Raw genomic sequence first — 21228 nt, 5'->3', positions numbered from 1 at the left:
GATAGGAGGGGAACAATTAAGTAAAACAGGATGGGATTTTATTATTATCTTGTATTCTGAGATTTGCCCTCAACTCCACCTACTGTTCACAGAGGAATGATAATGCATCTTTAGAAACATATTTCTTTTTACATTTTATACAGACAACAACAAACCCCAGAATCTTTTATTTAAAGAATTGAAAAAAAATTATTAGCCTAAAAAAAGATTGGAGTATTTTTAATGCTTTCTTTATTATATCCAAGTCTTGAACAGAAAAAAAGATGTAAACATGATAAATAAATAAGAAATAAAATGTAGATTGTTCCCCCCACCTCTTAAAATGTTTGACTTGGCCTTCCTAATGAAAATGAACTTCTAAGTGTCATAATAATAAGGTTTCTTACATTTCAGAAGTCTGTTTTAGAATGAAAAAAACCCCCAACAACAACAACAACAAGAAAAAAAAAGAAAGAAGCAACAACCAAACACCAGGAATGTGAGTTGGGAGGATGTTAAATTAATGGCAGGCAGATCTGCTGGAACAGGCACAAGACGGCTGCCTGCCAATAAATAAGAAGATACCAGGGAGGAGGGGGATGTCTTAGGTTTGTTTTCATTTTGTTTTTTCTTTTCATTTAGGATGAAGGCCAGGTGGATCCTGCATACAGTAAGCAGCAAAATTAAAGGTTCAGATGAACTAAACAGGTCATTTAAATAATAATTATAAAAACACAACAGAGAGCTACTGTCCCCAGCACGTTGGTCCCAAATCCCATCACACCATAAGCAGTTTGAGACTTACCCAGTCTCCATACCTATGAGAAAGGAATGAATGAAGGCAGTGCCACAACTGGGAAGGAGGAATGAGGGCAAAACTGGAATGGCAAACATCACCTGTAAGCTGAATGTTTCCTTCAATGCAGCTGCTACTGCTCCTCCCAGCTTGCCATTGATTAATTTAAGATGTTATTAGAGGCTTTGTTGGGTCAGTCCCTAGGGGGTTGACCCAATACCAGCTGAAATTCTCTGGGCTTTTTTCTATTGACAAAACTCATGGTCAGACACTAGTTACAACAGGTCCCACATCCCCATTACCTGCAGAACACACAGTAACTACATTTAGGAATCAGCAGGAAAGGTAGTCATGGAAAATACTGTTTAGGGGATGGGGAAGACAATCAATTCTGAAAAAGCACACCAGTAAACCTGAAAAGAAGAATGCAGGGCCAGACTGAAACAGCAGCAGAGCTCAAGTTGTACCTGGCTGCCAGAAACTAAACAAAAGTAAGGCTGATCCACAAAACAGAGAAGGCAGGAGACCAGCGATCCCAACACAGACATCCTCTGAGAGATTTGAGGGACAAAACAGGCAGGCACAAGGTATTCAGGGCTTTTTCCATATAGTGGAATATAATCCTCTTTTCTGGGTAGTTTCACATGGCTCCTGTCAGTATCACAGGACAGAAAAGAGGATCCTTCTGCCTCTGAGAAGGTCAATGACAAGGCAGCAGGCAGTGGGCAAGGGCCAGCTGCAGCTCCTTTTGGCAACAATTCAGTAAGCAAAAGTAGTTTTCTGTTGTTCCACTAGCAGTTAGGCTTAGTGGGGTTTAAAGAGGCACCTGACTTCCTGAAACCCCTAGCAGGAACGCTCCTGATCTCCCAGGAGAAATGGATCCTGGTCAGCTGCCCTCAAAAGTAGCTGCATTGCTTTAGGTTTCACCGTTGCCAAAGTTGCATTTTTGCTCAAAAATGGGTGGAAATGACACGCAGAGACATTATATTGAACAGTTTTAGATTCTCAATCCAGAATGCCCCAAACAAGCATCTGGCAAAATGGAGACACTTAGAGAAGCAGCAGTATCACCTGAAGTGATATAATCTACATAAAATCCTATGAAAACAGGATCCTCTCTGCTAACTACAGGAAGCTTAAGGTCTACTTTATTAAAAACAAAGTTTTGATGTTCATGTAAGGACAAGAGAACTCCTTTATCAATTTTACTTATTGCGTAAGCTCAATTTGAAACCTCTAGCAGTGGTATAAAGATGGAAGTGTTAATGCATTAAAGTAAAAGCCTGAATCACAATCAGCTTTACGATGCAAAAAGATCACTCGTATCTTTCTATTTCTGGCAGGTTTGGTAAATACCTGGGTTTAAAAATAATAGCAATAATAACAAAGCAAAGCCTACCTTTAGAGCTAAAGTAGTGTCCCTTTGAAATGACTCAAGGAATGGGCAGTGGCCAGGGTTTGAGGGAAGTCAGCCCTGCTGAGTAAAGGTCCAGTTCCACAAGACTGAACCCTATTCATTCCCAGTGGAGTTGGAGGGAACTGCAGCAGTTTAGCATCTCACAGGAGTGGCCCTATAATCGTATATAGCATTTCTCCAGGTCCAGCCTGACCAAGAAATACCCTGGTTTCAGTTGATTAAAAAAAAAAAATATATAAAAGAATAAGAAAATCTCACAACAAAATAAATAGCTGCCACTGCAGCTTCAACAGGCAGGACCAAAGAGTTGTCCCCTAAGTGGCTTAGCTGGCAAGCTGGGCAATCCTAGTGCACACATGGTCATGGTTTGTCAGTGCCTTGACATCAACAGGAATTGAGCTTGGCTCCAGGTGGGAATAGGTTACACACATTACTGTTTTCAGTAGTGAACATCAGCACTGTAGAGCTTGTGCCCTCTGTAAGCACTTAATAGTAGCAGCCAAGCCCATAGGTTGGAGATGACAAGGACCCAGGGCTAGGGAAACAGTCCTCCGATTTGTTTTCTGTCTTCAGGCCAATCAACCTCAAAAAACCTAGATCAATTACAATGCAAAAAAAACAGAGGCCAAAGACCGAGGTGCAAATAATGGTAATCGATTTTCCTCTGCTGTCAATTTGTCATTGATAACCAGAGGTTATCAGAAGCTCTGTTCTAGTTCAAACAGGTCATCACTTCAACCATGCCATTCTTGCCTGGTCAGAAGAACCCTGTGGCCTGTCCTGTGCTGGAGGTTGGATCACTGCCTTCCCCCCAGCCTCGGAAATTTGGAATCTCTGAGCAAACAACACCTGCTAGTATCAGCTGGTGGATGTGCACTGCTTTGTTTCCCAATAATGAAAAAGTCAGCAAGGGTACAGCCAGCTAGTTTCACCTCCTTACCCACTGTCAGTCTCCATCCTAGATTTACAGGCATGTGGTGCCACCTCTTTTTCCGTAACATGTTCTACAAATATGGCCAAGGGAAGGGGAGGACTAACTAACAGGAAGAGATCAGCCTCTGAGTCAGGAGCCCCGATGGGGAGGAAGATGTAACACTCCCTACACAGCAGGCAATCCAGGAAAAGTAAACAAGCAGCAGATTTGATATCCACCAAACTGGGGTAAAACCCTGCCAAGGACACTGGTAAGTGCCAGCCCAGCAGCTTTTCTGATGCCACTTTGGCCCTGAGATGCTAACTTGGTTTTTGAGGAGCCCAAGGGGGTAAATGTATCTACATTTTAAAAAAGAAAGGCTTCCACACGAGCCTCCTGCTGCCTCTGTTCGCTGTCTCTGTGCCCCAGGTCAGAGTTAAGAGTTCTGCCTGTGCTGCCAAGTCCGTGGGCTTCTCTTGGTCCCCCCTCTCCTGGGCCACCCTACATGCTTCCCACAGTCTGTCCCAAGAGGAAATATCCTAACAAGCCTTTACAGTTCAGAGCAACTGGATGAAATGTCATGGGATCGACAGCATTGGAAATGATAAGCACAGAAAGAGAGAGAGGGAGAGAGAAGTTGTAAGATCAACTAACCAGAATGATCTAAGCACAGAGCACAACTGATCAGATCAATTCACAAAGGAAAGGGACAACTAGCAACTGTCTGCAGCTCGCCTTCATTCCTGGCCAGGAGTGCTCCCCAAGTCAACTACGGCCATGAAGAGGTTTCCATAGGCAGTCCCTACAGAGGGGACATCACCCTCTCCGAACAGTCCTGGTGCACCAGTCCCACTCTTGCCATTTCATGCCTCCAGGGAGCTCGTGTTGGTCCTCACTCTCCTTCCTGGAGCTGCAGCACTTCCCCATCCTTGTTCTTGCTGCCCTTGTGCTTGAACGATCCTGTGCCTGTCTCTAATCCCATGGAGGGGGGGGTCGCCCCATGGTGCTGGGGGCAGGGGGTGTAACACACTGGCAAAATGGAGGGCTGCAGGGGGATTACAATGCCAGCAAGGTGGGAGAGTTCAAGGAATCTGATGACTGGTCACCGCTGCTGCTGCTCCTCCGGTGAGCTTTGGAGCAGGACTCGGACGGTGAGAGAGGAGACTCCTGATCCAACACGTTGGGGTAGGTGAACACCAAGTTGGAGGAGCCAGGAGTGATGGCTGGTGTTGAGGTCACCACGATGGGAGTGTTGAGTGCCTCCTCCCCATAAAAACCTCCAGCAATGCTGATGGGCTTAATGACAGACCTCTGGGCTTTGTCAAGGACCAAAGAGGAAGATGGGATCTCTTCCTCCACAGGCTCCTGCTTCACCACCACCGCTCCGCTTGCTCCAGTCCGAACGCTCTGGAGGCTGCTGGATGGTGGGCTCCGACGTTCCTCAGGGCTGATTTTGCATACAGGGCTGTGAGCCACCAGCATAAACTCCAGCTTCTCCTTCTCCTTCTGGAGCTCAGCGATCTCCTTTTGCAGCACTGACTTCTCCTCCTCCAGCACTTCAGTTTCCTGCAGACAAAAGGGGAGTGACTAAATTATCAGAGGCTCTGGAACTGCTTCTCACCTGGAACATGGCCATCAAGTCAAGCTCCCATCTGGCATGGGCAGAGACACCCCAGACTCTTCATGAGCCAAGCAGGCACCAGGTCATCACCAGCCAAGCATCTTGTGTTTCATGGGTCTACCAGCAAGCTATTCCCAAACTTCACCAACCTGAGGGTTATGAATAGTCTTCTCATGAACTCACCTTAGTTTTGTCATGGCCAGCTTCTACCACTCTGTCTTGGCCTGTGACTGCACTCCTCTCCCTTGCTGTCTGCCTGACAGACACCTTAGCAGAGAGGACTCTGATCTCCTCCCATCGTTTTTTGTGTTTTTCACTTAGAGGTAGTGTACAGCAATCTCTAAACGGTTTCCATTTTCTTTCTCTAGTGCATATTCCAGATTAGGTCTTACACTTGCCTGACTCTTGCACAAAGGACTAACACTTTCATCTCCACTGGATCATCCCTTGATGCATCCTAGTATTAATACATTTACATTTCCCATGGGCACATCACACTGATGGCTCATAATCAATCTGTAAGCAATTAGTACCTTCCTGTATGAGAAGCTCACCATTTCACAAAATTCTCACCCTCAGTCCTTCAAGATATGACCTCTCACTTTGCATTCCTCTCACTTCTATTACTTTAGTCATGACAATTCTTAAATTCTTCCTATAGGATGTCCTGCCTCCCCTACACTGAGAATATCTCCTGAATTTGAGTCAGCAGCACATTTCACTGGTGCACTTTCACTACTACTGCTGTGCTTGTTAATAAGATCATCGAATAAAACCAGGCCCAGGCTGGCTCTTGAGCAGGAGCGCTGGAGCCTTCCCTCCAGCCTCTTTCAACACAGCCCATCCTTACCTCTTCTTTAGCTCACCTCTTACCTACTGTCCTGGTTTCAGCTGGGATAGAGTTAATTTTCTTTCTAGTAGCTGGTATAGTGTTATGTTTTGGATTTAGTATGAGAATAATGTTGATAACACACTGATGTTTTCAGTTGTTGCTAAGTAGTGTTTAGACTAAGTCGAGGATTTTTCAGCTTCCCATGTCCAGCCAGCAAGAAGGCTGGAGGGACACAAGAAGTTGGGAGGGGACACAGCCAGGACAGCTGACCCAAACTGGCCAAAGGGGTATTCCATACCATGTGATGTCATGCCCACTAAAGTGGGGGGAGCTGGCCGGGGTGCGGGAATCACTGCTCGGGAACTAACTGGACATCGGTCAGTGAGTAGTGAGCAATTGCATTCTGTATCACTTGTTTTGTATATTCCAATTCTTTTTTAATTAATAATAATAATAATAATTTTCTTCCTTTCTGTCCTGTTAAACTGTCCTTATCTCAACCCATGAGTTTTACTTTTTTTTTCTGATTCTCTCCTCCATCCTACTGGATGGGGGGAATTGAGCGAGCAGCTGTGTGGTGCTTAGTTGCTGACTGAGGTTAAACCATGACACCCACCCCATGGTTCTTGTGCTCACCCCTACCTTCTCCAGCTTAACTAGTTATTTCCCCTGTGGCAACAGACCACACAGCTCTGCAATGCTTCCTTTGTGCAGGAAAACAGTCACCCTCCACCCAAGAAAGGTTAGCCTAAAGGACATAGCTCTGATGGTACACATAACATCTGCCTCGTTTTCTACTGCTTTCAGATGATCCTACTGTCTTTGGTGCTTTTGTCCTTAAAGCTTGCCTTTGAGGCACAGAGCATCTTTATTTCAACTTATGGAGGGAGACCAGAGGTAGGGAGACTAACGCTAGTTGGGAAGCTAGAAGGCAAGAGAGGTCCTAGGACATTTTGGGCAGTCAGCAAGGGGAATTTAGGCTCCTGAGCTCCACGCCTGAGCCCTCACCACTGTTATCATAGGAGCAACGCCACTGGGTGGCCTTGGAAGGGGAAGGCAGCATATGTTTTGTAGCATCTTCCTTGAACATGCTAGTGGAGGAAGAGCAATGCCCTTTGAGCTGGTCCAAAGGGAGGGCAACAAGGAAGGAAAAATCTATGCAGAGCACATACCGCCTGGAGTTTTTCTGTTAGCTCTCGACGCCTGTTACGACACTTAGCAGCTGCCAGCTTGTTCCTCTCTCTCCGGATCCTTCGCTTCTCTTCTTCCTCGGGTGACAGCTGTGGGCAAGTGCCAAGAAAACCCACAATCAGATCTGAGCAAGGCATTCCTTGAAGTTTGTGAGGATTTAACCGCAACGCAAAGGAAAAAAGGCCTGATCCAGCAGGATGCTGAGCACTCCCCCTCTTCACTGATGTCAGCAGAAGATGAAAGCACACAGTATCTCTTCCTGCACTGGGTCTTAGCAGAAGGGTGAGGAGAAGATGGAGTGGGGAGCAGGGGGAAGATTGTGTAAGAGGACAGTGAATCTGCACCAAGGCCAAAAAGATAAAAGATGCTCTGATTGTTTCACAACTTGGGTGGTACATTAAGCAAAACCAGAGCACGATGTTGTAAGTGCCTCTTTCTTGAAAGAAAATATCTGCTGCTTCCCACACAAAGATAGTTTTCAGCTTGAAGGTCGGGGATGGGGTGGAGGGGGAGACAGGGAAAGCAGCAGAGCTCCCATAAAGTCCCTGAAGCAACAGTGATTTATACCACCCAAAAATCTGACCTCAGATTTTCAAGCGCTCAGTGAGATAACGCACTGTGTTTCTTGCATCAGCAGGCAAGGCTCCAGTGATATCAAGGGCTTCCTGAGGCCAGCTGACATCCTCACTGATGTAAATCAGGAGCAATTCCATAGAAACCCATGGAGCGACACTCTTGCAAAACCAGAGGAAGTGAGCAGGAGCCCACAAAATCTGGTCAGGTCAGGCCTAGCTTTTGGGTTTTGGCATGAGGTTTTACAAATCCCAGCAGCAGCAGATAGGCTTGCACCACTGCCAAGGCCGGGCAGCTGGTACAGCTGGTACATGAAGAGGGCCAGTGCGGTCCGGCTCACTGCTGCAGCACACAGCATGCAAAAGCCAGCGCCAAGAGATCGCTGTGGGGATTCACAGCACACGCTTGGCCATGCACCTTCCTCCACTGCAGACCAACCTCATGCCCTGCACTCTGGCCTCACTGGGCCAGTGTGTGCTGCTGGGGCTTTGGCCTGGTGACCGCAACCAAAAGTGAAATGAGCACCCTGCAAAACAGGTGTCAGATGTCACGTAGTGCCAGCAAAGAATAGAAAGAAAAAACTTCTCATAAAAGCTTTCATTTTTAGTATCTTCATGGGCTGTCAAAATCACAAATGAGACATTCACCCTTTTACTATCTTTTCTTTTTAGTGTTACTCTAACCTCATTCTGTTTGTTTTGGTTTGCTTTATTTCCTTAATTTTGATCTTTGCAGTTTTGGGGAGTTTGCTTCAGCCTCTGGGCATTCCCCTCGCTTGGTTCTGCTTTTTTTTGGCTGCAGGGGGGCATCCATGCCTGCAATTTCACCTGCATGCAGTGTGAGCCCCTAGATGCACACTGAGCAACACAAGCACTTCTAGGACTTCAGGACACAGGTTTTGGGCCTGAAAGCTTTTTCATCAGCAGATCACAACACTCCATCTTGGGGTGGGGAATACCTCCACCCTGCTGGGCAGCAACCGGCAGGGCTTTGGCGTATTCACCCCAGTAAGGAGCCCCCACAGGCACCACTCTCCCCACTACAGGTCTCCTTGCTCACTTTCCAGTCCATATGTGTACAGGGTAAAAATGTATTTGCACACAAGTATCTGCAGTATGGCAAAGCGTAATGCACACAGATTCTGTGCTGACGTGGGGCCTCTGCGTACAGTTTTCCAGAGCCCTTCCATGCTTTAGAAGCACAGACCTCACTGAAATATGCTAGGACCAAAACTTCTCCCCCAGGACCTTCAGTCATTTTTAAATGATCTGTCTCAGAGACTATGCTTTGCAAAAACCTTATAGATGGGGCTGAAGCCCTTAATCTGGACGTGCTTAACATTATACCAGGTCTTAAAAGGAGTATTCTGTCAGCGGTTGCTGGATTTGTTTGAAAGCAGTTGGATTTGGCACTTTTCGTGCCCCTGCTGTACGCATTATCTGTAGCTTGTCCAAGCCCAATACGTGCATTCGCTGGCAGAAATGTTCATCAAAACAGGCCCTTTTCATAAAGCGTTACACAATGTTTTCCAAAAAGGCACTCCGATGTGGTGTTCAAAGCACCAACAGCAGGAACCTGAGCCAAAAAGCCACGGTAAAGCACCCGGGAACTGCCTTAGCACGTGTCTAATCAAAAGGACTTGGCTTTGAATGACCCACAATGAACGGCTTGCAAACAAGCCACAGGCCAGGAATTGCTTGGCAGGCATCCTTCAGCAAATAACTCTGAACAACAAATAAAGCGGAGAATATGGCGATCTCTTCACGGCCAATTTGTGAACACAGAGGCAGCATTTGTCAAACAAATTAGTTGTTGCTAATTATTCCCCCAGTTCTCATGAGAGCTTCCCTGGCTTTGGACACAAGCCCTGCATGCAGGGAACTGGGAGGTAGCTCCGGCTGGTGGAAAGGGCTGGCACATACCCGAACCACCATGGCTGCCCCATCCTTCCTCCCAAAACCAGGTCCTCAGTGCACCCATACCAGCTCCGTGCACAGAGGTGTGGCTCACTCTGGACAAGTGATTTTAACCCCTTCCCTGCCTCTTAGGTCTAAAGCATAAAATAATCAGACTGTGAATCAAAACAGATGACATGGAAGTAAAAGTGGAGCTGGTGAGTCTTATTAGAAACAGACCTCATGCAATAGCGTGTGCTTGTGTACTGAGGGTGCGCAGTGCATCTCATTACACTGCTTTGCAGTGACCCCCACAACTGCTGCTTGGGAACAGCTCCGGCAGATATAGATTATTCAGATATTATTATTTTATTTTTTTTTTAAAAGTCAGCCTAGCACTGTGGATAGCTATTCACCAGACAGCCCTGGAGAAGGCTGTATCTTACTAAGAGACTGACAGGGCTGAAAGGATTTCCAGAAGATGAGATGCCTGCATCTAGTCCACTGCCCTGCCCCAGCACAGGATCCAGGGGTCTGGCTCAATAATCCCATCAGGAGGCTGAGCATAGGGCAACAGTGGTACAAGCCACCCCATCCCAGCTATGAAAATGCAGCTGGGTTGGGAGCAGAAAAATCTTTGCTTACGAGATCCCCACCTCACCGCTGTAAAGAGATCAAGCAATTGCATGTCTGTAGTGGGAAGGTGGATTTAGACACCAGACATCCAGAAGGCTATTGCTACTAGAATCAGGGTGCTCTAGGGAAGCTGCTCCTCCCTGCACGATGCTGGCTGGTACTAGTAGTATCACCCAAAAGTGAGACTGGAGCAGCACTTGCTACCACAGAGCAGATATAAAACATCAGCTGATGTGATTTGGGTGTCAGATTGGAAAGGACCTACGTGAAAGCTCCTCTGCTTGCTCAGAGGTTCCCTTCTGCCTGGAGCAGCAGAGACACTCAAACTGAAACCCAGGGCTCAACTTCAGAGTTTCACTTGCTTTTGAAACCAAGCTGCAACGTGGCCCAGTAATGCGAAGTGTTTGATGGAGACTGGGTAAGTCTTGCCATATGATGAGGAAGCAGCAATAAAAATCACCTGCCAGCCTACACCCTATGTCACCCTGAGAAACCCCAGCACCTGTACAGCGCAGGGGACAGACCTCAATGCTCCCCCATGGGGCCAGGAGATCCCGAGAGAGGGCAGCGGGGGGAAATTTCCGTACGCCTGCTTTCGAGGCACCCTCAGCCACTCTCCCCGCCACGGTTACCTGCTCGTCTCTTCGTCTCCGGCCCACTGTGGTTCCAATGGTTTTGATCACACCAGGTCGCTGAAGGGCCGTGTGTCCGGCCACTGACGACAGTGGGGGCAGGGGGTGGCTGTAGGGGTGTGAGCGAGAGTAAGGGCTTGACATGGAGGTGATGACAGTGGGCTGGACCATCCACTGCAGGTCTTGGCTAGTTGTGATGGCGTTGATTGTAGGGATGAAAGCACTGCCTGATCCTGGCATATCTACTCGAAATTTCTAGGAGAAAAGACAAGGGAGAAAAGGGAGAGAGAAGAGGAGAAAACATCAATGAAAGCAGAACATAAGTGGTTACTCAGAAACCAGCTAGGCCCTCAGCAGCAGCACCAGTGAGTATCAAAGCAGCACCCAAAGCAAAGGCATGGGGTGCCAGTGCCTCTGAAGCACCCCAGGCTGCCCCTGCCCCCTGCAGCCCCCCGAGGAAGGCGCTGGACTCAGGCGCTTCCCCTCCAGAGCTGCCCTGCCCTCTCCCAGCCCCCTTCCTCATCCCCCCCACCCCCCGTGCCTCTTCAGCATCCCCTACACCAGTGTCCCCTCCCATCGCCACCACCTCCCACCTGTGCCCACCGCTCCTTCTGGCGTGGAGTGAAAGGGGAATTAAGGAGTTTCTAGAAAAACACTTCTCTGCCAGTCCAAAGAAAAGGAAGAGAAACTTAAGTTCTGAAATGCCATTACCAAGCAGAGCAAAGCCTTCTTCTACCAAAGGATTCCCCTGAAATTTGGACTTGGTCCGCATAGGGTTTGGTACAGCAAAGAACAGCAGCTTGCTTCTCGTTCAGCGGTTCTGCGCTCACTGCACACACAGGGTGAGAAACCCGGCCACAGGATGGTTACGTGAGAGGATATGTATTTTAATAGCAGCCTATAAAATAGGTCTTAGGATTCAGATCGGACAAGTTCCCTGCAGCTCTCTGCACTGTCTAGACAAAACAAGGCAGCAGTAAAACCAAGGCAGCAGGTAATGATCTCCTCCAAAATACATGTACACCTTGTTTCAGACAGAGGTAAATCCATTTGGATAATATGCTGGCACTAAACTGCAAGGAAAACAATCACTTGTCCCCGGAGGGGGAAGCAGGGGAGAAAGAATGCTTTTGTCTATGCTGAGCTCCTTCAGGAGGCTTTCGATGGTTAGACTTGGTTTTACAGACAGACATGCCTTGCTCCAGCAATCACTGTGCAAGGGACAGGGCTTGTAGGACCAGCAGCCATCACTACCACTGATTTGTAAGCCTTGAAATGATCCCATGAAAAATGCTTATTCTTGGGTCAACAAACTAGCTTCCCAGAGAAGCAAGAGCCCTTGCATCAGCCTGACCTCAGCTCAGGTAAGCGTCCCAGATAAGGGACAGCACTTCAGTACAGATTTTCTTTTCTGGGTGTGCCTAGTCAAGCACCTTAGGTGCTTTGTTAAACCAAGGCTACTGCAAATAGTATTTCACATTCTGATAGCTACAGCATTTCAGACCAGTATTAGCCGTAAGAAGTCCAGCTGCCAATGCCTGGAGACCAGGAGATCCAGTTTGAATACCGACAAATGCTGACTTACAGCTTTGGACAGCTCAAAAATCTAGCAAGAAAGGACAAGAGAAGGAAGGAGTGAATCAAATTAAGCAGGTGGGGGAACTACACAGACAGGATGACACTGGCACCAAGACTTTGGCAAAAGCCTTGCCAGAACCTCAGAGATGCACCTGGAGCTCGAGTCCAACACAGCCTCAGCACACGCCACATTTCAGAGTGTATGCCATCTCTGTGACATCTCCCAAGTAACTACAGAGGCCCAGAGCTGCAAACTGTCAACACTACAGAGGAATTTACGGGCGCAAATCCCCTTCTTTGCTCTGCCTGGTGTAGGCTGTGACCACATGGCACAGGAGAGGACGCCTTGGTGCCTCCACAACCGTAACAAAAAGGGACCTTAACCTCACAGAAGGGAGGAAGTGCAAGACTAGTTGAACCACAAGTGCTCAAGTCAAGGGATGCAAGTTCTGCTTCCAGCTCTACAAGTGGCTTCTACTGTGACCTTTACCAACGTGTGCCACCACTCCTCCTGTACCCAAAAAACAGAGAAGAAAGAGTCCTGTCTTCTTTGCAGGGACACTAGAAAGCTATGGCTGCAAAACTTTGAGATCTTTTGACGACACTTTGCTATGCAAAGTGTCACCCTACTGCAGCCTCCACCTTCAGACACTCAACAAACTGCTAAAAATTCCCATCCGAGGTCAGGAGAGTCAGATCCACCACTAAATCAGCCACATAAGACACAACTGTCTGACACAAAGATCAGGCCCCCTGTTATTGATAAAGAGACTACTCCACTTGCAATCACTCCTGCATTCAACCTAGGACCCCTCTCTAACACTAGTGGAGGTCTCCTGGACAGTGAAAGGGAGCTGCTCAGTTCAGCCACATCCCTCGGCAGCTCCACGGTGCTTGCTTGCAGACCCAGGGAAGAGACCAGTCAGACTGCAGTCCCTGTCTGTGCTGTGCTCCATCTGTCACCAGCTTCCTTTCTAATCCCTCAAAATATCATTAAAAAAATCTCCAAAACCTGTATTCTGTGTTTTCCAAAGGCGGTATTTTTCCTAGATAACTAATTAAGGGATGTGCTGCTGTGACAGGCTGCATCTTCAGATACAGGGTGCTCAGGCTACCACTGGGTTTTACAAGCATTGCTTCCTGACTGGTCAGGCTTTCCCCAAATATCTCGCTTTCCCTGCTAGGACACTGCACTGGATCAGCTTTGCTGTGCCAAAATGCTGCTGGCCCCCCACGCTCTGCCAGGTGGCCATAGCTCTGACCCCTGGGACGCTGCTGGTTTCAGTGGCAGGCCCTGAATTCTCTGCCACCTCTCCTGCACAGTCCCTTTAAGCACGAGCGTCCTCACCTTGGAGCTCCAGATCTTTCCCCAAACTGCAGCCCCAGCTTTGGTCTCCTCGTTCCTCCTCACCTTAGAGAGCATCAGCCCCCCTGCCAGCACCGCCCACCCTCACCCACCTCCCCATTTCTCCTCCTTCCAGACCTGCTCCTGCCATTTCTTCACCCAGGACACCCACAGCTCTCCTCTCCTGACCTGGGAGGGGCTCCTGGAGGCAACTGTCTGCCAGCTCTCAGTTCTCCTTATCTACGAGGAATTCACAGCACTACAGAAAAGATGTGGCGATAGCCACACTGCAGGGCTACACATGCAGCACGCGCTCAACCACGAAGCCAGTGCTCTCCTCCTGACCCAAGCAACACACCGATGAAGGTATCATTAAAAAACCCCAACAACTAAACAGCAAACAGAAAGAGTCCTGTTATTAAGAGCGCCAAGAACTGAGGTCAGTCTCTGCTCTGCCTTAAAAATATGGAGTTGGATGGGAGCCTCCCCCGCTCTACAGCCGAGGGAAACTCCAGCAAGTCCTACCGTGGGCAGGGACAAGCTACATTAGCAGGTCACAACTTCGGAGCAAGGGCAGCACGGGAACATTCTAGGCTTTGGCTCTGTGGTTCCCTTCTCCATCTTAACAAGGAGTTTCTATACCACATCCCATTGCGACTCTGCTCCCCTCTGGACCTTCGCTTACATCTGTAACTGCAAGCACTGAGCAGCACCAGAAACTGGTCTAGAAACAGGTACAATGGCCATGGAAAAAAAACCAAAAACCAAACCCAACAACAAAACCACAAAAAAAAACCACCCAGAGGACTTTTAACAACTACTCAGTTAGCAAATATAGGGTGTACAGGACATATCCTGTAAAAAATGCAAGGCCCCTGATGGCTCTCCCATGTCAAACATCTCCTCAAAGGAAAACTGGACACAGTGCTGGTATATCTGAGGGGGAAGTCAAACAGTCTGAAAGAGTATACAAACTCTTCCCATTAAAGTCTATGTTTACCACATGGCAAGTCAGTGATTAGGAAAATAGCATGACACGCAACTTAAAAGAAAAATGTTCCAGTGCTGTGTTGTATGGGAAAAAGAATTAAAAAGCATCAAAGTTTTGGCTCGGAGACACAGTTTCCACTTAAACATGTGACTGATGCATCTTTTCTTTCTTTGGGAAAAAAACAGACTAAAGAAAAAATTTCTACAACGTGTATTTTCTGTAACGATAAAACTCTGCAGACCAGAATCAGCAGAACAGCCCGACTACTAGGGTAAAGGCAACACTTGCATTTCATCCTAATCTACAACATCTGTAAGGATCAAGGGAAAGACGACGCACGAGGCCTTGAGAAATCTCCCGGATTCTTAAAGAAAACATTTCTGTTCTTGCTAAGCTGGCATCTTGCTTAAAGCCCCGTTTCAGATAGTAACCCTAGAAACTGGGCTCTGGCCCCCATATCAAATGCCACGCACACCAGCTGCCTGGGGAAGACGTGCAGGCCCAGAAAATAAAAAGGGGAAAACCCAGCTATCGGGCAGACCTCGATAGCTCAAGTATTAAGCAGCACTGGAGTTTCACAACCTCCTGCACCAAGTGCTTGAATCCAGCGCAGCTGCTGAATCAGAGGAGGAAAGGCAGAGCAAAGGATTTGCAGCTTGCCGGGCGTTTCCAGCCTCTCAGCCCCCCTTCCGGCTCCCCCACCTCGTCCTGTCATTTACTGTAAAACAGGGAATAAGCTAGAGTCGAGCTACAATCCCTGGAAATCTCGGTCCGCAGCCCGCAGAGGGCGCCAGTGAGATGCGTTTGGAGCAGGCGGGGAGCGGCGGCGAGTCATTTCTGGTAAAACTTCTTTAATGTGAGGAATGTCACAGGCTGGTACGGTTGGCAAAGTTTGAGACTGGCCTTTTTTTTTTTTTTTTTTAATGATCCTATGACTTCTTGATGCGAAGACAGCAATGTGCTTACGCTGCCAGTTCGCTCATACAAGCCACACAAGAAATACTAATATTGGGGGGGGGGGGGGGGGGGGCGGGGGGGGGGGGGGAAGCCCAACTTTGAAAAAGCAAAAAAAAGAGTGAGGCCGGGCGAGCTGATGTAAACAAGTTATGAAATAACCCAGGTTTGTATAACTGGCCCGATTGTGTAATGCCTTCCCCAGAAGCGGTGGATTTAGTCGATGTAGGTATATAAGCCATTCCGAGAGGTTTTCTTAAGAAAATATAAAGGAAAAAAAAACCCAAACCACCCTACTAGGCTTTTAGGTCCGTGAATTCCCGTCGCTTCCACAGGAAATATCTCCCATTCTTCAAGGGCCGCCCAGCAGCGAGCGGGAGCTTGCGGGGGGGACCCAGGCCCGCGGGCGCGGGGAGCGCTTCGGCCGCTCCCCTCGAAACTCCCCTCCCCCCCCCCCCCCCCCCCGCCCAGGAAAAAGCCATCACCAAGCGGAGAGCGGCCGGCGGCTGCCGGTAAAGGGAAGGAGCAGCGGGGCAGAGCGGAGCGGCACGCCGCCGGCCTTTTGGCCTCGCCGGTGGGAAAGGCAAAAATAGCGTCACCGCCGCGGAGCCGAAGTTTCGGGGGCGGGGGGGGGGGAGCGGGGAGACCACTTTAGACGCTTAAAAAAGCTAGAGCCCGCTTCGGCGACCCCCTGCGCGTTTTTAGGGCGGCTGCGGTAGCGCCTGGGAAGTAACTCGAGCGGCACCTCCCGAAGTCCCCGGGAAGGCTCCCGGGCCGCTGCGAGCGAGCCCAGGACAGTGCCCGGGAAGGGGCGGTGAACGGAGGGACGGAGAAGCTCCGAGGGAGAACAAAAGCAGGAAGGAGGAAAAGTCAGATACGGCCGTGTGCTCGCGTTACCGGCCTCGGAGAGGAGTTGCCCGGAGGAGCCCTTTGATTTCCGAGCTGGCCCCGGCCCGCCGCGGCGGCCGGCCCCCGGGCACCAGGCGGGGTCTCCTCTACCGACACGCGCGGGCCCCGCTCTACCTGCGGCCGGGGCGGCGGGGGCAGCCCGCCGGGCGCTTCCTTACCGCACCTCCCCGCTCGGGGCAGGCGGCTGCCTCCCACGACACGCCCGGCCCCGGGTGGGCACCCGCGGCCCCGACCGGAGGGGAACTCCGCTGACCGTCCCGCCCGGAAGGGTCGCGGCACTCGCTCCGGGGCGGGCGGGCAGCGAGAGAAAGAAAGCGGCCGGGAGCGGCGGGACGGGACAGGACGGCACGGCGGCCGCAGGCAGCCCGCTCCCCGGCACTGCCTGCGCCCCCGCAGACGGCGCCTCTCCGCCGGGCGCCCGCGCCTTCACCGGGGAGGAAGCGCCGCTCCCCGGGCGTGGCGGTGAACTCCCGCGCCGGGAGGACGGGCAGCAGCCCCCGGAGGGAGCGGGGGGAGAGGGGCAGCGCCCGGCCCTACCTGCTGGGCTGCGCCGCTGGAGTAGGTCTCGGGATGTCCCGGGGAGCCGCTGCTGCCTCTGGAGGAGGTGTCGAAGTTCCCGGGGTAGTCCTGGTACATGGTCCGAGGCCGGGCCGGGGGAGCCGCGTCCCCGCCTTCCCGCACCGACACCCGCCGCTCCCTCGCCGTCTCCCCGCCCCCTTCTCCCTTCCGACCTCTTCGGCTCTTCCCTTTGCCCTCCCAATGCTCGCCGCGGAAGGCGAAAAAAAAAAAGAAAAAAAAAAAAGGCTTTGGGGGGGAAAGGGGGGAAAAAAGGTTTAAAAAAAAAGGAGAGAAAAAAAGAAAAATAACAAAATAACAATAATGAGAGGGGCTCAGGCGGCAGCAGCGAAGCGCCGACGGGACGGGACGGGACGGGAGGACTCGGCGGCCCGGCGGGCGCAGAGCCCTGCGCGCGGGCAGGAGCAGGCAGCGGCGGGCGCGCGCGCGCCGATGTCCTCTCTCCGCGCTGCCCGGCGAGACTCGCCCCACCGGCGGAGCGGTCCCGGCCCCGGGGGCCGCAGGCGGAGCGGTCCTCCTCCGCCCCCCGCCCCCCCCCCACCCCCCCCTTCTTCTTTTACGCCGCCGCCGCCACCGCCGCCGCCACCACCACCACCGCCACCACCGGCCGCCCCTTTTCCCGGCGCGGGGGTGACTCAACCGGGTCTTACGCCCCGCGGCTCCCCGGTACCGCCAGCGGGAGCTCCGCGCACCCGCCGTGACTCAGAGCAATGGCATCGCCCCGGCCCCACTCGCTTATTATCCGCCCGCCCGCCGCACCATGTGCACTCGCACACGTCAAACCCGCGGCGCACCGACCCCACCTTGCCAGAGCGGAGCCTCCCACCTGCCGCCGCCGCGGGAGGGGGGGGGGCGGGACGGGAGCGGGGGACCGCGCCCGCACCCCCGCCCCGCCGCCTCCGCCGCTCCGCCCCCCCCCCCCCCCCCCGCCCAGACCCGCGCTCCGACGGCCCGGGCGGGGGGGGGGGGGCGGAGCGGCGGAGGCCGCGCGGCGCCGTCTTCCCGTCAGGTCCCGCCTCCCCCCGCCCCACTTGGTCCCGTCCGTTGTCGCACTTTGCCAAAAATGGTCATTTGCGTGGCACGACGCGAGCGCGGGTTTCCTTGCCGCGGATGACGCGCTGCGAGAGGGATTCCCTGGCTCCGCCGCCGGAATTTAAAGGGGCAGGCACACCGTCGAGAGGGCGCGGGAGGGTGGCTTTTGGGGTACGGGACGTAAATGTCGTCCTCCGGCTTTCGCGGTGGTTCGGTGGGGATTTGATACAAGGAGCGTACCCAGCCCTCCTCCCTGCGGGGAGGGTGGATGGCACCAGCAGTGCACCAGTGCTCGGTCCGTTTCTTCACAGCGTCAATAAACCAAGTGTTAGCCTCGGCTAGTTTTTATAGCAGTGTTAATCTATTTTTACTTTTATTAATTTTATCTATTTATTTATTTTCATCGTTATTTTATTTTTTATTTTTCTTTTCTTTTTAACGTTTTACTCATTTTTCTTTTATTTTTTAAAATTTTGTTATTATTTATTTCATTTTCATTCTCATTTTTATATTTATTCTTTTTTTTTTCCTTAGTTTAATTTTTTAATTTTATCTTTATACTGATTTTTTGCGTGGGCTCCTCCACTCTCCTGGGAGCTGGCTGGAGAGCCACTCCAGTCCTCCAAGCCAGAGTATGTCACGGGAAGGGCAGGTAACAGCTCTAGGCTTCCCTGCAGTAGAAACTCATGGGGCCAGGACTGTCACAGCCCACCTCGGGCGTCTGTGACATTGCCGGGTCACTGACTGGCACAGGCTGGCAGGCGGCAGAAGCAGATAGAGCAGAGCCCTCCGCACAGAGAATGTGCGCTCTTGGGTGACCTGCAGCAAATACAGCAATGATGCTAGTTTACAGATTGTTAAAACATTGCTCTTAGACCCAAAATGTTTCATTTTCATCCTCCCTGGAGGATTCACCCAGCCCTGAGTGTGTCCTCTTTGCTGGAAGGGAAGAAGAAGTCATCTAAGTTCAAGCTATAAAATCCCATTTAAGCTGTCTCATGGGCAAAGTATTTTCCCACAGGAGCTCATCTGAGAGTAATGGGCTTTCCTCCACTCGCACTGGCCTCCTTGGGAAGGGGGAGGCAGCACCCATCTCAATCCCAGAGCCTTCGAGGAACTCTGAAAAGCAGCAGCCCACTGGTGATAAGCCTTCAGTACCTGATTTTTTTTAGCACCAAGACAGTCATTTGGGACTAAAACTCCTGTGGATGCTGTTCGGTTTTCAGCACCTTCATTTTCCAGGCAATTGAAATTCTCCATCCGAATTAGCCGCAGCATCTGACTTTGGGGGAGGTGGGGACAGGGCTGTAAAAATAAACCCGTGCTTTCACCTTGGATTGCATTAGGAGCGAGAGGCTGGGGAGGAGGGGGGAGGCACTTCAGCAGGCGAGGTTGTGACGTGGTTTTCCCCTTGGGTTGCACATCAGGCAGGTCATCTGCATGTGCTTCTTTCTGCTGGAAAGAGAATTAGTTCAAGATGTGAGAGGAATCAGGCTTCAGTTGTTAAGAGATGAAGAGAGAAGGGGAAAAACACCTGTTGTAATAAAGAAGCTTAACAAAAGGGGTTGGGGTTTGGCTGGTCACCTTCCCTGGGTCTGCCTCCAGCTCTGCTCAGGTGGAGGCTGCTGCTAGCCCCAGGGTGAACCACTGTTGTCAGCTGGGGTCACCAGCTCTGGCTTTGGCCATGTTTTAAATCCGGCTGGTGAGCTTGTAGAAACCACACTGCTGTGCAGCAAGGAACGCAAAAGTATCTGGTCCAGGGAGGGAGAGACAACCAGAAACAAGGGGGTGGAGGATGTGGTGCTGGAGCATTAGTGTTGAGGCATTTTGTGAGAGGAGGACTGTTTCTATAATTTTTCTTCAGCAGATCATTAAACCTAAACTACCTGCTCTCCTCATGTTTCTGCTAAAGTACAAACACTTCGAGTGTTATTTTCAAACATTATTCCAAAGTGATTTTGGCACATCTACCCCGACCTGATGAATTTGCATGAGACCTAGTCTGGAAACAGCTTGTTTGAAATGACATTCAAGTGCTGTTTTAATATTTGGCTGCAGTTAATGTGGATGCAATTAGTTGACACTTGTAAATCCTCAAGTTAAAAGCCCTGTAAGAAGTGTAGGAAGCTGAAAGCGCACCTGAGGCCAAACCCTCAGCTCCTGTCAGGTGATGAACCTCCCTTCCACGGCTGGAACAGCACCACCATGCCCTCCACGAGCGCCTGACCCACAGCCCCCTGATGCAACACTGGGGATATATACCCTGTGTATGTACATTGACTTTGCTAAAGGTTCTTCTGGCCTGAGAGTGCAAGTCCCCATTGACTGAGATGGGCTCACACGTACAGAAGTGATCAGTATGTCCCATGGGAAAAAATAATCAGCCCCACGGAGCCCCCTCATTCCCCTATCAGGCCTTTGTAATGCTTTTTTTTTTTTTTTTTTTTGATCAAAGTAACTCAGACTAGCCTAGCTCACGGTGCCCCAGACACATGCATTTTTAATCCACATCCAGACCAAGCTTCATTGTGCAATAGGCTCCCTGCTTCCAAAAAAACAAGAGATAACATGTATGTCTGCCTAGTCTATTCTTGCCTGAACCATAGACAAATTAAGACCAGCCCAGGTTCCAGGGCAGGAGAGGATCATTGTAAGGCAAATGAGACCTTGGCTCCTTATGCTTCTTGATTTCGGCAGCAATTAGGAGACTGAAACCCAGATCTGGGAATGCTTTTCACCATGTTTTTACAGGAGCAGAGGATAAGGACACTCAGCAGCAGCTTAGACTTGGCCCTTGGGAAGCACTTAGCAGAGCCTGCAGTTAGGACCTCCTTCTCCAGCCTCCCTGGCAGTGCCAGGCTGCACCACCACGCCGTGCCACCTGCCTAAGGGCAAAAATCATTGATTTTTGTTCAAAAAACAATTGCATCCACGATCGTCTTTGTCCTCACTCTTCTTTTTTGCAACCCTTTAGACATTTCCTGTGAAGAAGCCTGCAGTAATCACTTTGCCTTAAATGTGCACGTGTGCCAGCGACGGAGAGCCGAGACGTGCTGTGGCTGTCCCTGCTGTGGGACAGAGCAGCCCCCAGGCTGGGGGACGGCTCCGGGGCTGGTGAGACTGCAGCTGCTCTGCACCGGCTGGGTGCGGGCAGCTGTGGGAAAGCTCAGGAAAGAGCCTGCACCTCTTCTCCTCACGCAATTCCTCTTCTCCTGTTTTAAAACTCTCTCCCGCCTACCCCTGAATTGGTGCTATCTTGGTCACTGTTCATTATAAAGGACTTTCATTGCAGAAGCAACTCTGTTGCTTCCCGAGACCTTTTCCTCGAGCTCTCTGAAGAAGCAGTGTACTGGTTTCC

At 50.6% G+C, this 21228-nt stretch overlaps 1 protein-coding gene across 1 annotated transcript; it reads right to left on the bottom strand.

Annotated features, from left to right (window-relative positions):
- Positions 1-214: 214 nt before the first annotated feature.
- Positions 215-17289, bottom strand: FOSL2 (FOS like 2, AP-1 transcription factor subunit). Its single transcript, XM_049833747.1, has 4 exons — positions 16800-17289; positions 10486-10740; positions 6731-6838; positions 215-4671 (listed from the first exon to the last, which is right to left on the bottom strand). The coding sequence occupies exons 1-4, from the start codon at positions 16896-16898 to the stop codon at positions 4162-4164; spliced, it is 972 nt and encodes a 323-aa protein (XP_049689704.1). The 5' UTR covers positions 16899-17289; the 3' UTR covers positions 215-4161.
- Between the last annotated feature and the right edge of the window lie 3939 nt (positions 17290-21228).

This window comes from Accipiter gentilis, chromosome 30 (genome assembly GCF_929443795.1).
Source record: "Accipiter gentilis chromosome 30, bAccGen1.1, whole genome shotgun sequence".
Taxonomy (NCBI): domain Eukaryota; kingdom Metazoa; phylum Chordata; class Aves; order Accipitriformes; family Accipitridae; genus Astur; species Astur gentilis.
Note: the sequence above shows the minus strand (reverse complement) of the source record. Positions and strands in the feature narration are given on the sequence as shown.